General features: G+C 40.7%; 1 protein-coding gene across 1 annotated transcript in view; it reads left to right on the top strand.

The window, feature by feature from the left end:
- Nucleotides 1–761: 761 nt before the first annotated feature.
- LOC116358802 (Fc receptor-like protein 5) overlaps nt 762–20,904 on the top strand; it is a 33,155-nt gene continuing 13,012 nt past the window's right edge. Inside the window, exons 1-4 of the mRNA XM_031811004.1 lie at nt 762–844; nt 1,521–1,565; nt 11,388–11,648; nt 19,349–19,609. Coding sequence (XP_031666864.1) covers nt 820–844; nt 1,521–1,565; nt 11,388–11,648; nt 19,349–19,609 — 592 coding nt within the window. The 5' untranslated portion in view covers nt 762–819. The remainder of the gene's footprint in view (nt 845–1,520; nt 1,566–11,387; nt 11,649–19,348; nt 19,610–20,904) is intronic.

Below are 20,904 nucleotides of genomic sequence, written 5' to 3'. Positions count from 1 at the left end.
TTGAAGAGGGGGATGACCGCAGCTGCTTTCCAATCTTTGGGAATCTCAGACGACACGAAAGAGAGGTTGAACAGGCTAGTAATAGGGGTGGTAACAATTTCGGTAGATCATTTTAGAAAGAAAGGGTCCAGATTGTCTAGCCCAGCTGATTTGTAGGGGTCCAGATTTTGCAGCTCTTTCAGAACATCAGCTGACTGGATTTGGGAGAAGGAGAAATGGGGAAGGCTTTTGCGAGTTGCTGTGGGGGGTGCAGGGCTGTTGACCGGGGTAGGAGTAGCCAGGTGGAAAGCATGGCCAGCCATAGAAAAATGCTTATTGAAATTCTCAATTATGGTGGATTTATCAGTGGTGACAGTGTTTCCTATCTTCAGTGCAGTGGGCAGCTGGGAGGAGGTGTTCTTATTCTCCATGGACTTTACAGTGTCCCAGAAGCTTTTTGAGTTAGTGTTGCAGGAAGCAAATTTTTGCTTGAAAAAGCTAGGCTTGACTTTTCTAACTGCCTGTGTATAATGGTTTCTAGCTTCCCTGAACAGCTGCATATCACGGGGGCTGTTCGATGCTAATGCAGAACGCCATCAGTTGTGTTGTTACAAGGTAGGTGTTGTATACAGAAGATAGCCGTATAAGTCCATATTATGGCAAGAAAAACTCAAATAAGCATTCTTCTCTCTCTACCCCCCTTACATCACCACACGGTCTTTCACACCTCCCAGCCCTTCTCAGCAGAGAGGAAGTGGGCAGTGTGGAGAGAATAGGCTGGATAGACAGGATATAAGTCATTAAAGAGTTTAGAGAGAGGAAGTCATAGAATACATTGAGATGGAACACACCTGTCTTCTACTCTGTGAGTAACTATATGGTTTAATATCTCTATAGTTTAATATCTCTATAGTTTAATATCTCTATAGTTTAATATCTGTATAGTTTAATATCTATATAGTTTAATATCTCTATAGTCTAATATCTCTATAGTCTAATATCTGTATAGTTTAATATCTCTATATTTTAATATCTCTATAGTCTAATATCTCTATAGTTTAATATCTCTATATTTTAATATCTCTATAGTCTAATATCTGTATAGTCTAATATCTATATAGTTTAATATCTATATAGTTTAATATCTCTATATTTTAATATCTCTATAGTCTAATATCTGTATAGTCTAATATCTCTATAGTTTAATATCTATATAGTTTAATATCTTTATAGTTTAATATCTCTATATTTTAATATCTATATAGTTTAATATCTTTATAGTTTAATATCTCTATATTTTATTATCTCTATAGTTTAATATCTATATAGTTTAATATCTCTATAGTTTAATATCTCTATAGTTTAATATCTATATAGTTTAATATCTCTATATTTTATTATCTCTATAGTTTAATATCTCTATAGTTTAATATCTATATAGTTTAATATCTATATAGTTTAATATCTCTATAGTTTAATATCTGTGGAACAGCTCAGTGTTTACATCATGTACCGTAGTGATAGTTTTCTCTGTGTTTCAGTGCTGTTCAGTACACTGGTATACTCCGGCCTCTGTCATAATGGAGGTACGTATCTATTTATTCATCATCTGCTCAATTTTCCTACTCCTCTTATTCTCCTCTTCTCTCTCTCTGTTTACTCCTGCTACTCCTCTCATATCAAGTCTCTCCCTCCTCTTCTCCTCCTCTTCTTCTCCTCTTCTTCTCTTCTTCTCTCTCTCTACTCCTGTTTCTCTTCTCATATCAAGTCTCTCCCTCCTCTTCTCCTCCTCTTCTTCTCTTCTCTCTCTACTCCTGTTTCTCTTCTCATATCAAGTCTCTCCCTCCTCTTCTCCTCCTCTTCTTCTCCTCTTCTTCTCTTCTTCTCTCTCTACTCCTGTTTCTCTTCTCATATCAAGTCTCTCCCTCCTCTTCTCCTCCTCTTCTTCTCCTCTTCTTATCTTCTTCTCTCTCTCTACTCCTGTTTCTCTTCTCATATCAAGTCTCTCCCTCCTCTTCTTCTCCTCTTCTTCTCTTCTTCTCTCTCTCTACTCCTGTTTCTCTTCTCATATCAAGTCTCTCCCTCCTCTTCTCCTCCTCTTCTTCTCCTCTTCTTCTCTTCTTCTCTCTCTCTACTCCTGTTTCTCTTCTCATATCAAGTCTCTCCCTCCTCTTCTTCTCCTCTTGCTCTCCTCTTCTCTCTCTCTCTACTCCTGCTACTCCTCTCATATCAAGTCTCTCCCTCCTCTTCTTCTCCTCTTCTTCTCCTCTTCTTCTCTTCTCTCTCTCTACTCCTGCTACTCCTCTCATATCAAGTCTCTTCCTCCTCTTCTTCTCCTCTTCTTCTCCTCTTCTCTCTCTCTCTCTCTCTACTCCTGCTACTCCTCTCATATTAAGTCTGTAGTTGTGAGTCTCTGTCTGGTGTAGTGATCTTGTGTGTGTGTGTTGTGTGTGTTGTGTGTGTTGTGTTTCTGCAACCAGTCAGTGAGCAGTACATAGGTTACTGAGTAGCTTACGCGTGAGCAGGGCCAGAAGGAAGGTCTTGTGGTCAAGCAGGTAAAGCGTTTCTCTTCTCAGTTCCCTTCTCAGTTCTCTTCTCGCTAGACAAGACGACAACAAAAAACTGCACAGGAATACAATTGGGAGGTCTGTCTCCAACAACGTAGCAGACACAAGTTATTTGTTTCTCTCTGTGAGGTCGTTTTCCTGACAACCAAAGCTAGTTGTTTCTCTCTGTGAGGTCGTTTTCCTGACAACCAAAGCTAGTTGTTTCTCTCTGTGAGGTCACCTTCCTGACAACCAAAGCTAGTTGTTTCTCTCTGTGAGGTCACCTTCCTGACAACCAAAGCGTGTTGTTTCTCTCTGTGAGGTCACCTTCCTGACAACCAAAGCTAGTTGTTTCTCTCTGTGAGGTCACCTTCCTGACAACCAAAGCTAGTTGTTTCTCTCTGTGAGGTCACCTTCCTGACAACCAAAGCTTGTTGTTTCTCTCTGTGAGGTCACCTTCCTGACAGCCAAAGCTAGATGTTTCTCTCTGTGAGGTCACCTTCCTGACAACCAAAGCTAGTTGTTTCTCTCTGTGAGGTCACCTTCCTGACAACCAAAGCTTGTTGTTTCTCTCTGTGAGGTCATCTTCCTGACAACAAAAAGCTAGTTGTTTCTCTCTGTGAGGTCACCTTCCTGACAACCAAAGCTTGTTGTTTCTCTCTGTGAGGTCACCTTCCTGACAACCAAAGCTAGTTGTTTCTCTCTGTGAGGTCACCTTCCTGACAACCAAAGCTTGTTGTTTCTCTCTGTGAGGTCATCTTCCTGGCAACAAAAAGCTAGTTGTTTCTCTCTGTGAGGTCACCTTCCTGACAACCAAAGCGTGTTGTTTCTCTCTGTGAGGTCACCTTCCTGACAACCAAAGCTAGTTGTTTCTCTCTGTGAGGTCACCTTCCTGACAACCAAAGCTTGTTGTTTCTCTCTGTGAGGTCATCTTCCTGACAACAAAAAGCTAGTTGTTTCTCTCTGTGAGGTCACCTTCCTGACAACAAAAAGCTAGTTGTTTCTCTCTGTGAGGTCACCTTCCTGACGTTCTAATTGTTTGGAGCAGATTTAGATTGTGACTTTCTTTCTTTCTTTAATCTTAAATGTGATTTAAGACGGCGCCGGAGTGGATGGCTGCTGTTTTATGGGCTCCGTACTATTTTGTTAGTTTATTTCGCGTTGTTTGTAACTTATTTTATGCATAATGTTGTTGCTACCCGTCTCTTATGACCGAAAAGAGCTTCTGGAAATCAGAACAGCGATTAGTCATCTTGAACTAGACAAATCATTTTTCTTTAAATGTGTCAGACGAGATGGATTTACTCCAGACAAAACCTTTTCCTCTTCAGGTGACTGAAAAGATTTAGCATGGGTCCTCAGAGCCTCAAAAGGTTCTACAGCTGAACCATCGAGAGCATCCTGACGGGTTGCATCACTGACTGGTATGGCAACTGCTCGGCCTCCGACCGCAAGGCACTACAGAGGGGAATGCGTTCAACCAGGGACATCACTGGGGCTGAGCTGCCTGCCATCCAGGACCTCTATACCAGGCGGTGTCAGAGGAAGGCCCTTAAAATTGTCAAAGACTCCAGCCACACTAGTCATAGACTGTTCTCTCTGCTACCGCATGGCAAGCTGTACCAGAGTGCCAAGCATTCAGACTCCTGAACAGTTAATCGAATGGCTACCCAGACTATTCACATTGACTCTGTACCGGTACCCCCTGTATATAGTTTCCACATTGACTCTGTACTGCCACCCCCTGTATATAGCCTCCACATTGACTCTGTACTGGTACCCCCTGTATATAGTCTCCACATAGACTCTGTACTGGTACCCCTGTATATAGCCTCCACATTGACTCTATACCGGTACCCCCTGTATATAGTCTCCCATAGACTCTGTACTGGTACCCCCTGTATATAGCCTCCACATTGACTCTGTACCGGTACCCCCTGTATATAGTCTCCACATTGACTCTGTACCGGTACCCCCCTGTATATAGTCTACACATTGACTCTGTACCGTAATACCCTGTATATAGCCTCCACATTAACTCTGTACCGTAATACCCTGTATATAGCCTCCACATTGACTCTGTACTGGTACCCCCTGTATATAGTCTCCACATTGACTCTGTACTGGTACCCCCTGTATATAGTCTCCACATTGACTCTGTACCGGTATCCACTGTATATAACCTCCACATTGACTCTGTACCGGTACCCCCTGTATATAACCTCCACATTGACTCTGTACCGGTACCCCCTGTATATAGCCTCCACATTGACTCTGTACCGGTACCCCCTGTATATAGCCTCCACATTGACTCTGTACTGTAATACCCTGTATATAGCCTCCACATTGACTCTGTGCCGGTACCCCCCTGTATATAGCCTCCACATTGACTCTGTACCGGTACCCCCTGTATATAGTCTCCACATTGACTCTGTACCGGTATCCACTGTATATAACCTCCACATTGACTCTGTACCGGTACCCCCTGTATATAGCCTCCACATTGACTCTGTACCGGTACCCCCTGTATATAACCTCCACATTGACTCTGTACCGGTACCCCCTGTATATAGCCTCCACATTGACTCTGTACCGGTACCCCCTGTATATAGCCTCCACATTGACTCTGTACCGTAATACCCTGTATAAAGCCTCCACATTGACTCTGTGCCGGTACCCCCTGTATATAGCCTCCACATTGACTCTGTACCGGTATCCACTGTATATAACCTCCACATTGACTCTGTACCGGTACCCCCTGTATATAGCCTCCACATTGACTCTGTACCGGTACCCCCTGTATATAACCTCCACATTGACTCTGTACCGGTACCCCCTGTATATAGCCTCCACATTGACTCTGTACCGGTACCCCCTGTATATAGCCTCCACATTGACTCTGTACCGTAATACCCTGTATATAGCCTCCACATTGACTCTGTACCGTAATACCCTGTATAAAGCCTCCACATTGACTCTGTACCGGTACCCCCTGTATATAGCCTCCACATTGACTCTGTACCGGTACCCCCTGTATATAGCCTCCACATTGACTCTGTACCGGTACCCCCCTGTATATAGCCTCCACATTGACTCTGTACCGTAATACCCTGTATATAGTCTCCACATTAACTCTGTACCGTAATACCCTGTATATAGCCTCCACATTGACTCTGTACCGTAATACCCTGTATATAGCCTCCACATTGACTCTGTACCGTAATACCCTGTATATAGCCTCCACATTGACTCTGTACCGTAATACCCTGTATATAGCCTCCACATTGACTCTGTACCGTAATACCCTGTATAAAGCCTCCACATTGACTCTGTACTGGTACCCCCTGTATAAAGCCTCCACATTGACTCTGTACCGTAATACCCTGTATATAGCCTCCACATTGACTCTGTACCGTAATACCCTGTATATAGCCTCCACATTGACTCTGTACCGTAATACCCTGTATATAGCCTCCACATTGACTCTGTACCGTAATACCCTGTATATAGCCTCCACATTGACTCTGTACCGTAACACCCTGTATATAGCCTCCACATTGACTCTGTACCGTAATACCCTGTATATAGCCTCCACATTGACTCTGTACCGTAACACCCTGTATAAAGCCTATCTATTGCTATTTTACTGCTTCTCTTTAATAATTTGTTATGTTTATTTATTATTTTAGGTATTTTCAACCAGTTATGCATTAGGGGGCGCTATTAAAAATGTTGGATGAAAAACGTTCCCGTTTTAAACAAGATATTTTGTCACGAAAAGATGCTCGACTATGCATATAATTGACAGCTTTGGAAAGAAAACACTCTGATGTTTCCAAAACTGCAAAGATATTGTCTGTGAGTGCCACAGAACTGATGTTACAGGCGAAACCCAACCAGGAAGTGTCGCATTTTTTGAAACGCCTCATGCCAATGACTCCTTATATGGCTGTGAATGAGCTACGAATGAGCTTACGTTTTCCACGCATTCTCCAAGGTGTCTACAGCATTGTGACGTCTTTTTAGGCATTTCCATTGAAGAATAGCCGTAAGGGACCATATATAGCAAGTGGTCACATGGTGTCTCCCGCAGAAAATCTCGCGTAAAATACTGAGGTAGCCATTTTTCCAATCGCTTCTTATGAGAAACCAATTCCCTCGATGGATATATTATCGAATATATATGTTAAAAACAACGTTTGTCGTGTTTCTGTCGATATTATGGAGCAAATTTTGAAAAACGTTTGGCTTATAGTTGCAGCATTTTCCGGTCGATTTCTCAGCCAAGCATGATGAAGAAACGGGAGCTATTTCGCCTGCAGAAATAATATTTTTGAAAAAAAGGAACATTTGCTATCTAGCTGGGAGTCTCCTGAGTGAAAACATCTGAAGTTCTTCAAAGGTAAATTATTTAATTTGGTTGCTTTTCTTATTTACGTGAAAATGTTGCCTGCTGCAAGCAGAGCCTAGCATAGCATTATGCCATGATAAACTTACACAAATGCTTGTCTAGCGTTGGCTGTAACGCATATTTTGAAAATCTGAGACTATTCTCTCTGTGATGTCACCGGGATGTGAGTCAGTGCTTTTTACAAGACTATTCTCTCTGTGATGTCACCTGGATGTGAGTCAGCTAGTGCTATTTACAAGACTATTCTCTCTGTGATGACACCTGGATGTGAGTCAGCTAGTGCTATTTACAAGACTATTCTCTCTGTGATGACACCTGGATGTGAGTCAGCTAGTGCTTTTTACAAGACTATTCTCTCTGTGATGACACCTGGATGTGAGTCAGTGCTTTTTACAAGACTATTCTCTCTGTGATGACACCTGGATGTGAGTCAGCTAGTGCTTTTTACAAGACTATTCTCTCTGTGATGACACCTGGATGTGAGTCAGCTTTTAGACTATTCTCTCTGTGATGACACCTGGATGTGAGTCAGTGCTTTTTACAAGACTATTCTCTCTGTGATGACACCTGGATGTGAGTCAGTGCTTTTTACAAGACTATTCTCTCTGTGATGTCACCTGGATGTGAGTCAGCTAGTGCTTTTTACAAGACTATTCTCTCTGTGATGACACCTGGATGTGAGTCAGCTAGTGCTTTTTACAAGACTATTCTCTCTGTGATGTCACCTGGATGTGAGTCAGCTAGTGCTTTTTATAATACTATTCTCTCTGTGATGACACCTGGATGTGAGTCAGCTTTTAGACTATTCTCTCTGTGATGACACCTGGATGTGAGTCAGCTAGTGCTTTTTACAAGACTATTCTCTCTGTGATGACACCTGGATGTGAGTCAGTGCTTTTTACAAGACTATTCTCTCTGTGATGACACCTGGATGTGAGTCAGCTAGTGCTTTTTACAAGACTATTCTCTCTGTGATGACACCTGGATGTGAGTCAGCTTTTAGACTATTCTCTCTGTGATGACACCTGGATGTGAGTCAGTGCTTTTTACAAGACTATTCTCTCTGTGATGACACCTGGATGTGAGTCAGTGCTTTTTACAAGACTATTCTCTCTGTGATGTCACCTGGATGTGAGTCAGCTAGTGCTTTTTACAAGACTATTCTCTCTGTGATGACACCTGGATGTGAGTCAGCTAGTGCTTTTTACAAGACTATTCTCTCTGTGATGTCACCTGGATGTGAGTCAGCTAGTGCTTTTTATAATACTATTCTCTCTGTGATGACACCTGGATGTGAGTCAGCTTTTAGACTATTCTCTCTGTGATGACACCTGGATGTGAGTCAGTGCTTTTTACAAGACTATTCTCTCTGTGATGTCACCTGGATGTGAGTCAGCTAGTGCTTTTTATAATACTATTCTCTCTGTGATGTCACCTGGATGTGAGTCAGTGCTTTTTACAAGACTATTCTCTCTGTGATGACACCTGGATGTGAGTCAGTGCTTTTTACAGGACTATTCTCTCTGTGATGACACCTGGATGTGAGTCAGCATTTAGACTATTCTCTCTGTGATGACACCTGGATGTGAGTCAGCTAGTGCTTTTTACAAGACTATTCTCTCCGTGATGTCACCTGGATGTGAGTCAGTGCTTTTTACAGGACTATTCTCTCTGTGATGTCACCTGGATGTGAGTCAGTGCTTTTTACAAGACTATTCTCTCTGTGATGACACCTGGATGTGAGTCAGTGCTTTTTACAAGACTATTCTCTCTGTGATGACACCTGGATGTGAGTCAGTGCTTTTTACAAGACTATTCTCTCTGTGATGACACCTGGATGTGAGTCAGCTTTTAGACTATTCTCTCTGTGATGACACCTGGATGTGAGTCAGCTAGTGCTTTTTATAATACTATTCTCTCTGTGATGACACCTGGATGTGAGTCAGTGCTTTTTACAAGACTATTCTCTCTGTGATGTCACCGGGATGTGAGTCAGTGCTTTTTACAGGACTATTCTCTCTGTGATGTCACCTGGATGTGAGTCAGCTAGTGCTTTTTACAAGACTATTCTCTCTGTGATGTCACCTGGATGTGAGTCAGTGCTTTTTACAGGACTATTCTCTCTGTGATGACACCTGGATGTGAGTCAGTGCTTTTTACGAGACTATTCTCTCTGTGATGACACCTGGATGTGAGTCAGCTAGTGCTTTTTACAAGACTATTCTCTCTGTGATGTCACCTGGATGTGAGTCAGTGCTTTTTACAAGACTATTCTCTCTGTGATGACACCTGGATGTGAGTCAGCTAGTGCTTTTTATAATACTATTCTCTCTGTGATGTCACCTGGATGTGAGTCAGTGCTTTTTACAAGACTATTCTCTCTGTGATGACACCTGGATGTGAGTCAGTGCTTTTTACAAGACTATTCTCTCTGTGATGACACCTGGATGTGAGTCAGTGCTTTTTACAGGACTATTCTCTCTGTGATGACACCTGGATGTGAGTCAGCATTTAGACTATTCTCTCTGTGATGTCACCTGGATGTGAGTCAGTGCTTTTTACAAGACTATTCTCTCTGTGATGACACCTGGATGTGAGTCAGTGCTTTTTACAAGACTATTCTCTCTGTGATGTCACCTGGATGTGAGTCAGTGCTTTTTACAAGACTATTCTCTCTGTGATGTCACCTGGATGTGAGTCAGCTAGTGCTTTTTATAATACTATTCTCTCTGTGATGACACCTGGATGTGAGTCAGCATTTAGACTATTCTCTCTGTGATGACACCTGGATGTGAGTCAGCTAGTGCTTTTTACAAGACTATTCTCTCTGTGATGTCACCTGGATGTGAGTCAGTGCTTTTTACAAGACTATTCTCTCTGTGATGACACCTGGATGTGAGTCAGTGCTTTTTGCAAGACTATTCTCTCTGTGATGTCACCTGGATGTGAATCAGCTAGTGCTTTTTATAATACTATTCTCTCTGTGATGTCACCTGGATGTGAGTCAGCTTTTAGACTATTCTCTCTGTGATGTCACCTGGATGTGAGTCAGTGCTTTTTACAAGACTATTCTCTCTGTGATGACACCTGGATGTGAGTCAGCTTTTAGACTATTCTCTCTGTGATGTCACCTGGATGTGAGTCAGCTAGTGCTTTTTACAAGACTATTCTCTCTGTGATGACACCTGGATGTGAGTCAGTGCTTTTTACAAGACTATTCTCTCTGTGATGTCACCTGGATGTGAGTCAGCTAGTGCTTTTTACAAGACTATTCTCTCTGTGATGTCACCTGGATGTGAGTCAGTGCTTTTTACAAGACTATTCTCTCTGTGATGTCACCTGGATGTGAGTCGGCTCGTGCTTTTTACAAGACTCTTCTCTCTGTGATGTCACCTGCCTGCAGTCTCAGTCAGCCTCTTCAACAGCCAACAGTTTGAATGACTGAGTCATTGATTTGGTTTAGTTGGAAAGACTACTGTGTAACAGAAGTGGTTTGTTGTAACACGCCCACGTGATGACAAGTAACCTGGTCTGAGACATGAAGACTTGTATTGGGTACACGAGGCTTAAGCTCAGTGGGCTAAAACAGTCATTTGCGGTGCAGGAGATCTGGGTTCAAACCAGGGTCTCATATTGAATCTGGTGTAGACTGGTAGAACTCATCAAAGGATTTCATATTGAATCTGGTGTAGACTGGTAGAACTAATCAAAGGATTTCATATTGAATCTGGTGTAGACTGGTAGAATAATCAAAGGGTTTCATATTGAATCTGGTGTAGACTGGTAGAACTAATCAAAGGGTTTCATATTGAATCTGGTGTAGACTGGTAGAATAATCAAAGGGTTTCATATTGAATCTGGTGTAGACTGGTAGAACTAATCAAATGGTCTCATATTGAATCTGGTGTAGACTGGTAGAACTAATCAAATGGTCTCATATTGAATCGGGTGTAGACTGGTAGAATAATCAAAGGATTTCATATTGAATCTGGTGTAGACTGGTATAACTAATCAAATGGTTTCATATTGAATCGGGTGTAGACTGGTAGAATAATCAAAGGATTTCATATAGAATCTGGTGTAGATTGGTAGAATCATCAAAGGATTTCATATTGAATCTGGTGTAGACTGGTAGAACTAATCAAATGGTTTCATATTGAATCGGGTGTAGACTTGTAGAACTCATCAAATGGTTTCATATTGAATCTGTGGTAGACTGGTAGAACTAATCAAATGGTCTCATATTGAATCTGGTGTAGACTGGTAGAACTAATCAAAGAGTAACTTAGATGTGAGAGTGATACATCTCTCAGACTGACCCTTTCTCTCTCTTTCTGTCTACCCTTCCTCTATCTCTCTTTCTCCCTGTCTCTCTGTCTCCCCCTCCTCTGTCTTTCTGTCTCTCTGTGTCCCACTCCTCTCTGTCCCCCCCCCCCTCTCTCTTCCTCCAGTATCTCTGAGTGTCCGTCCCAACAGATCTCAGTTCTTTGAATATGAGTCTTTAATTGTGAGCTGTGAGGTTCAAGGGAGCTCTGCTGGATGGACACTGAAGAGATACACATCGACTGGGAAGCTTTCAGCTTGTGGAACCGACTGGGGAAAACAACAAGGTTTTTCATGCATCGTGTCACTAATACTATCAGACAGTGGGGTGTACTGGTGTGAGTCTGGGTCTGGAGAACACAGCACTACTGTCAACATCACAGTACACGGTATGTCCACAAATCTACTAATATTATAGTATTTAGTGTTTATTAATCTTGTTTCAGATAGCTGATGTTATGTTTATATATGATGATTATATATTATATACAGCTGGAGCTGTGATCCTGGAGAGACCTGTTTATATATTATATACAGCTGGGGCTGTGATCCTGGAGAGACCTGTTTATATATTATATACAGCTGGGGCTGTGATCCTGGAGAGACCTGTTTATACATTATATACAGCTGGAGCTGTGATCCTGGAGAGACCTGTTTATATATTATATACAGCTGGAGCTGTGATCCTGGAGAGCCCTGTTTATATATGATGATTATATATTATATACAGCTGGAGCTGTGATCCTGGAGAGCCCTGTTTATATATGATGATTATATATTATATACAGCTGGAGCTGTGATCCTGGAGAGACCTGTTTATATATGATGATTATATATTATATACAGCTGGAGCTGTGATCCTGGAGAGCCCTGTTTATATATGATGATTATATATTATATACAGCTGGAGCTGTGATCCTGGAGAGACCTGTTTATATATTATATACAGCTGGAGCTGTGATCCTGGAGAGCCCTGTTTATATATGATGTTTATATATTATATACAGCTGGAGCTGTGATCCTGGAGAGCCCTGTTTATATATGATGTTTATATATTATATACAGCTGGGGCTGTGATCCTGGAGAGCCCTGTTTATATATGATATACAGCTGGTGCTGTGATCCTGGAGAGACCTGTTTATATATTATATACAGCTGGTGCTGTGATCCTGGAGAGACCTGTTTATATATTATATACAGCTGGAGCTGTGATCCTGGAGAGCCCTGTTTATATATGATGTTTATATATTATATACACCTGGAGCTGTGATCCTGGAGAGACCTGTTTATATATTATATACAGCTGGAGCTGTGATCCTGGAGAGACCTGTTTATATATTATATACAGCTGGAGCTGTGATCCTGGAGAGCCCTGTTTATATATGATGATTATATATTATATACACCTGGAGCTGTGATCCTGGAGAGACCTGTTTATATATTATATACAGCTGGAGCTGTGATCCTGGAGAGCCCTGTTTATATATGATGTTTATATATTATATACAGCTGGAGCTGTGATCCTGGAGAGACCTGTTTATATATGATGTTTATATATTATATACAGCTGGAGCTGTGATCCTGGAGAGACCTGTTTATATATGATGTTTATATATTATATACAGCTGGAGCTGTGATCCTGGAGAGACCTGTTTATATATTATATACAGCTGGTGCTGTGATCCTGGAGAGACCTGTTTATATATTATATACAGCTGGAGCTGTGATCCTGGAGAGCCCTGTTTATATATGATGTTTATATATTATAAACACCTGGAGCTGTGATCCTGGAGAGACCTGTTTATATATTATATACAGCTGGAGCTGTGATCCTGGAGAGCCCTGTTTATATATTATATACAGCTGGAGCTGTGATCCTGGAGAGCCCTGTTTATATATGATGATTATATATTATATACACCTGGAGCTGTGATCCTGGAGAGACCTGTTTATATATTATATACAGCTGGAGCTGTGATCCTGGAGAGCCCTGTTTATATATGATGATTATATATTATATACACCTGGAGCTGTGATCCTGGAGAGACCTGTTTATATATTATATACAGCTGGAGCTGTGATCCTGGAGAGCCCTGTTTATATATGATGTTTATATATTATATACAGCTGGAGCTGTGATCCTGGAGAGACCTGTTTATATATGATGTTTATATATTATATACAGCTGGAGCTGTGATCCTGGAGAGACCTGTTTATATATTATATACAGCTGGAGCTGTGATCCTGGAGAGACCTGTTTATATATTATATACACCTGGAGCTGTGATCCTGGAGAGACCTGTTTATATATTATATACAGCTGGAGCTGTGATCCTGGAGAGCCCTGTTTATATATGATGATTATATATTATATACACCTGGAGCAGTGATCCTGGAGAGACCTGTTTATATATTATATACAGCTGGAGCTGTGATCCTGGAGAGCCCTGTTTATATATGATGTTTATATATTATATACAGCTGGAGCTGTGATCCTGGAGAGACCTGTTTATATATGATGTTTATATATTATATACAGCTGGAGCTGTGATCCTGGAGAGACCTGTTTATATATTATATACAGCTGGGGCTGTGATCCTGGAGAGACCTGTTTATATATTATATACAGCTGGAGCTGTGATCCTGGAGAGACCTGTTTATATATGATATACAGCTGGAGCTGTGATCCTGGAGAGACCTGTTTATATATGATATACAGCTGGAGCTGTGATCCTGGAGAGACCTGTTTATATATGATGATTATATATTATATACACCTGGAGCTGTGATCCTGGAGAGCCCTGTTAATATATTATATACAGCTGGTGCTGTGATCCTGGAGAGACCTGTTTATATATTATATACAGCTGGGGCTGTGATCCTGGAGAGACCTGTTTATATATTATATACAGCTGGGGCTGTGATCCTGGAGAGCCCTGTTTATATATGATGATTATATATTATATACAGCTGGAGCTGTGATCCTGGAGAGACCTGTTTATATATGATGTTTATATATTATATACAGCTGGAGCTGTGATCCTGGAGAGCCCTGTTTATATATGATGTTAATATATTATATACAGCTGGAGCTGTGATCCTGGAGAGACCTGTTTATATATGATGTTTATATATTATATACAGCTGGAGCTGTGATCCTGGAGAGACCTGTTTATATATGATGATTATATATTATATACACCTGGAGCTGTGATCCTGGAGAGCCCTGTTAATATATTATATACAGCTGGTGCTGTGATCCTGGAGAGACCTGTTTATATATTATATACAGCTGGGGCTGTGATCCTGGAGAGACCTGTTTATATATTATATACAGCTGGGGCTGTGATCCTGGAGAGCCCTGTTTATATATGATGATTATATATTATATACAGCTGGAGCTGTGATCCTGGAGAGACCTGTTTATATATGATGTTTATATATTATATACAGCTGGAGCTGTGATCCTGGAGAGCCCTGCTTATATATGATGTTAATATATTATATACAGCTGGAGCTGTGATCCTGGAGAGACCTGTTTATATATGATGATTATATATTATACACAGCTGGGGCTGTGATCCTGGAGAGACCTGTTTATATATGATGATTATATATTATACACAGCTGGTGCTGTGATCCTGGAGAGCCCTGTTTATATATTATATACAGCTGGAGCTGTGATCCTGGAGAGCCCTGTTTATATATTATATACAGCTGGGGCTGTGATCCTGGAGAGACCTGTTTATATATTATACACAGCTGGAGCTGTGATCCTGGAGAGACCTGTTTATATATTATATACAGCTGGAGCTGTGATCCTGGAGAGACCTGTTTATATATTATATACAGCTGGAGCTGTGATCCTGGAGAGACCTGTTTATATATGATGTTTATATATTATATACAGCTGGAGCTGTGATCCTGGAGAGCCCTGTTTATATATGATGATTATATATTATATACAGCTGGAGCTGTGATCCTGGAGAGCCCTGTTTATATATGATGATTATATATTATATACAGCTGGAGCTGTGATCCTGGAGAGCCCTGTTTATATATGATGATTATATATTATATACAGCTGGAGCTGTGATCCTGGAGAGACCTGTTTATATATGATGATTATATATTATATACAGCTGGAGCTGTGATCCTGGAGAGCCCTGTTTATATATGATGATTATATATTATATACAGCTGGAGCTGTGATCCTGGAGAGACCTGTTTATATATTATATACAGCTGGAGCTGTGATCCTGGAGAGACCTGTTTATATATGATGTTTATATATTATATACAGCTGGAGCTGTGATCCTGGAGAGCCCTGTTTATATATGATGTTTATATATTATATACAGCTGGAGCTGTGATCCTGGAGAGCCCTGTTTATATATGATATACAGCTGGTGCTGTGATCCTGGAGAGACCTGTTTATATATTATATACAGCTGGTGCTGTGATCCTGGAGAGACCTGTTTATATATTATATACAGCTGGAGCTGTGATCCTGGAGAGCCCTGTTTATATATGATGTTTATATATTATATACACCTGGAGCTGTGATCCTGGAGAGACCTGTTTATATATTATATACAGCTGGAGCTGTGATCCTGGAGAGACCTGTTTATATATTATATACAGCTGGAGCTGTGATCCTGGAGAGCCCTGTTTATATATGATGATTATATATTATATACACCTGGAGCTGTGATCCTGGAGAGACCTGTTTATATATTATATACAGCTGGAGCTGTGATCCTGGAGAGCCCTGTTTATATATGATGTTTATATATTATATACAGCTGGAGCTGTGATCCTGGAGAGACCTGTTTATATATGATGTTTATATATTATATACAGCTGGAGCTGTGATCCTGGAGAGACCTGTTTATATATGATGTTTATATATTATATACAGCTGGAGCTGTGATCCTGGAGAGACCTGTTTATATATTATATACAGCTGGTGCTGTGATCCTGGAGAGACCTGTTTATATATTATATACAGCTGGAGCTGTGATCCTGGAGAGCCCTGTTTATATATGATGTTTATATATTATAAACACCTGGAGCTGTGATCCTGGAGAGACCTGTTTATATATTATATACAGCTGGAGCTGTGATCCTGGAGAGCCCTGTTTATATATTATATACAGCTGGAGCTGTGATCCTGGAGAGCCCTGTTTATATATGATGATTATATATTATATACACCTGGAGCTGTGATCCTGGAGAGACCTGTTTATATATTATATACAGCTGGAGCTGTGATCCTGGAGAGCCCTGTTTATATATGATGATTATATATTATATACACCTGGAGCTGTGATCCTGGAGAGACCTGTTTATATATTATATACAGCTGGAGCTGTGATCCTGGAGAGCCCTGTTTATATATGATGTTTATATATTATATACAGCTGGAGCTGTGATCCTGGAGAGACCTGTTTATATATGATGTTTATATATTATATACAGCTGGAGCTGTGATCCTGGAGAGACCTGTTTATATATTATATACAGCTGGAGCTGTGATCCTGGAGAGACCTGTTTATATATTATATACACCTGGAGCTGTGATCCTGGAGAGACCTGTTTATATATTATATACAGCTGGAGCTGTGATCCTGGAGAGCCCTGTTTATATATGATGATTATATATTATATACACCTGGAGCAGTGATCCTGGAGAGACCTGTTTATATATTATATACAGCTGGAGCTGTGATCCTGGAGAGCCCTGTTTATATATGATGTTTATATATTATATACAGCTGGAGCTGTGATCCTGGAGAGACCTGTTTATATATGATGTTTATATATTATATACAGCTGGAGCTGTGATCCTGGAGAGACCTGTTTATATATTATATACAGCTGGGGCTGTGATCCTGGAGAGACCTGTTTATATATTATATACAGCTGGAGCTGTGATCCTGGAGAGACCTGTTTATATATGATATACAGCTGGAGCTGTGATCCTGGAGAGACCTGTTTATATATGATATACAGCTGGAGCTGTGATCCTGGAGAGACCTGTTTATATATGATGATTATATATTATATACACCTGGAGCTGTGATCCTGGAGAGCCCTGTTAATATATTATATACAGCTGGTGCTGTGATCCTGGAGAGACCTGTTTATATATTATATACAGCTGGGGCTGTGATCCTGGAGAGACCTGTTTATATATTATATACAGCTGGGGCTGTGATCCTGGAGAGCCCTGTTTATATATGATGATTATATATTATATACAGCTGGAGCTGTGATCCTGGAGAGACCTGTTTATATATGATGTTTATATATTATATACAGCTGGAGCTGTGATCCTGGAGAGCCCTGTTTATATATGATGTTAATATATTATATACAGCTGGAGCTGTGATCCTGGAGAGACCTGTTTATATATGATGTTTATATATTATATACAGCTGGAGCTGTGATCCTGGAGAGACCTGTTTATATATGATGATTATATATTATATACACCTGGAGCTGTGATCCTGGAGAGCCCTGTTAATATATTATATACAGCTGGTGCTGTGATCCTGGAGAGACCTGTTTATATATTATATACAGCTGGGGCTGTGATCCTGGAGAGACCTGTTTATATATTATATACAGCTGGGGCTGTGATCCTGGAGAGCCCTGTTTATATATGATGATTATATATTATATACAGCTGGAGCTGTGATCCTGGAGAGACCTGTTTATATATGATGTTTATATATTATATACAGCTGGAGCTGTGATCCTGGAGAGCCCTGCTTATATATGATGTTAATATATTATATACAGCTGGAGCTGTGATCCTGGAGAGACCTGTTTATATATGATGATTATATATTATACACAGCTGGGGCTGTGATCCTGGAGAGACCTGTTTATATATGATGATTATATATTATACACAGCTGGTGCTGTGATCCTGGAGAGCCCTGTTTATATATTATATACAGCTGGAGCTGTGATCCTGGAGAGCCCTGTTTATATATTATATACAGCTGGGGCTGTGATCCTGGAGAGACCTGTTTATATATTATACACAGCTGGAGCTGTGATCCTGGAGAGACCTGTTTATATATTATATACAGCTGGAGCTGTGATCCTGGAGAGACCTGTTTATATATGATGATTATATATTATATACAGCTGGAGCTGTGATCCTGGAGAGCCCTGTTTATATATGATGTTAATATATTATATACAGCTGGAGCTGTGATCCTGGAGAGCCCTGTTTATATATGATGATTATATATTATATACACCTGGAGCTGTGATCCTGGAGAGACCTGTTTATATATGATGATTATATATTATATACACCTGGAGCTGTGATCCTGGAGAGCCCTGTTTATATATGATGATTATATATTATATACACCTGGAGCTGTGATCCTGGAGAGCCCTGTTTATATATGATGTTAATATATTATATACACCTGGAGCTGTGATCCTGGAGAGACCTGTTTATATATGATGATTATATATTATATACAGCTGGAGCTGTGACCCTGGAGAGCCCTGTTTATATATGATGATTATATATTATATACACCTGGAGCTGTGATCCTGGAGAGACCTGTTTATATATGATGATTATATATTATATACACCTGGAGCTGTGATCCTGGAGAGCCCTGTTTATATATGATGTTAATATATTATATACAGCTGGAGCTGTGATCCTGGAGAGACCTGTTTATATATGATGATTATATATTATATACAGCTGGGGCTGTGATCCTGGAGAGCCCTGTTTATATATGATGATTATATATTATATACACCTGGAGCTGTGATCCTGGAGAGCCCTGTTTATATATGATGTTAATATATTATATACACCTGGAGCTGTGATCCTGGAGAGCCCTGTTTATATATGATGTTAATATATTATATACAGCTGGAGCTGTGATCCTGGAGAGACCTGTTTATATATGATGATTATATATTATATACAGCTGGGGCTGTGATCCTGGAGAGCCCTGTTTATATATGATGATTATATATTATATACACCTGGAGCTGTGATCCTGGAGAGCCCTGTTAATATATGATGATTATATATTATATACAGCTGGGGCTGTGATCCTGGAAAGCCCTGCCCTTCCTGTGACTGAGGGACATTCTGTGACTCTGCGCTGCCGATACAGAAAGGACAAGGAAATTAATGTAACACACTCAAACCTCACAGCCGATTTCTACAAAGATGGATCCCTCATCAGGACTGAGACTACAGGAGAGATGACTATCCCTGCAGTATCCAAGTCAGATGAAGGACTCTACAAGTGTTCCAACTCTGAAGGAGAATCACTGGAGAGGCTGATGACTCTGACAGGTGAGGAAATAAAAAGAAATCACATTCCAAATAGTTCTATTTTGTTTTAGGAAATGCACATTTTAAGCCATTCAGAAATTCAGTGCTGTTCTGACTGTGTACTCTCTGTTTCGGGCCAAATAGCATTCTAGTTTGTTCTGTATTGTTGTTCATTCCAATGTGTCAAGTAATTCTCTTTTTGTTTTCTCATGATTTGATTGGGTCTAATTGTGTTGCTGTCCTGGTGCTCTGTGGGGTGTGTTTGTGTTTGTGAACAGAGCCCCAGGACCAGCTTGCTTAGGGGACTCTTCTCCAGCTTCATCTCTCTGGAGGTGATGGCTTTGTTATGGAAGGTTTGGGAATCGCTTCCTTTTAGGTGGTTGTAGAATTTAACGGCTCTTTTCTGGATTTTGATAATTAGTGGGTATCGGCCTAATTCTGCTCTGCATGAATTATTTGGTGTTCTACGTTGTACACTGAGGATATTTTTGCAGAATTCTGCATGCAGAGTCTCAAATTTGGTGTTTGTCCCATTTTGTGAAGTCTTGGTTGGTGAGCGGACCCCAGACCTCACAACCAGAAAGGGCAATGGTTTCTATAACTGATTCAAGTATTTTTAGCCAGATCTTAATTGGGATGTCAAATGTTATGTTCCTGTTGATGGCATAGAATGCCCTTCTTGCCTCTCAGATCGTTCACAGCTTTGTGGAAGTTACCTGTGGCGCTGATGTTTAGGCCAAGGTATGTATAGTTTTTGTGTGCTCCAGGGCAACGGTGTCTAGATGGAATTTGTATTTGTGGTCTGGCTGACTGGACCTTTTTTTTAAACACAATTATTTTGGTCTTACTGAGATTTACTGTCAGGGCCCAGGTCTGACAGAATCTGTGCAGAATATCTAGGTGCTGCTGTAGGCCCTCCTTGGTTGGTGACAGAAGCACCAGATCATCATCAAACAGTCGACATTTGACTTCAGATTCTAGTAGGGTGAGGCCCGGTGCTGCCGACTTTTCTAGTGCCCGCGCCAATTCGTTGATATATGTCAGAGGGTGGGGCTTAAGCTGCATCCCTGTCTCACCCCACGGCCCTGTGGGAAGAAATGTGTGTGTTTTTTGCCTATTTTAACTGCACACTTGTTGTTTGTGTACATGGATTTTATAATGTCATATGTTTTTCCCCCAACACCACTTTCCATCAATTTGTACAGCAGACCCTCATGCCAAATTCAGTCGAAATATTTTTTTAATTCAACAAAGCATGAGAAGACTTTGCCTTTGTTTTGGTTTGTTTATTTGTCAGTTAGGGTGAGCAGGGTGAA

The sequence above is a fragment of the Oncorhynchus kisutch genome, unplaced genomic scaffold (assembly GCF_002021735.2).
Source record: "Oncorhynchus kisutch isolate 150728-3 unplaced genomic scaffold, Okis_V2 Okis01b-Okis20b_hom, whole genome shotgun sequence".
NCBI classification, from domain to species: Eukaryota; Metazoa; Chordata; class Actinopteri; order Salmoniformes; family Salmonidae; genus Oncorhynchus; species Oncorhynchus kisutch.
Note: the sequence above shows the minus strand (reverse complement) of the source record. Positions and strands in the feature narration are given on the sequence as shown.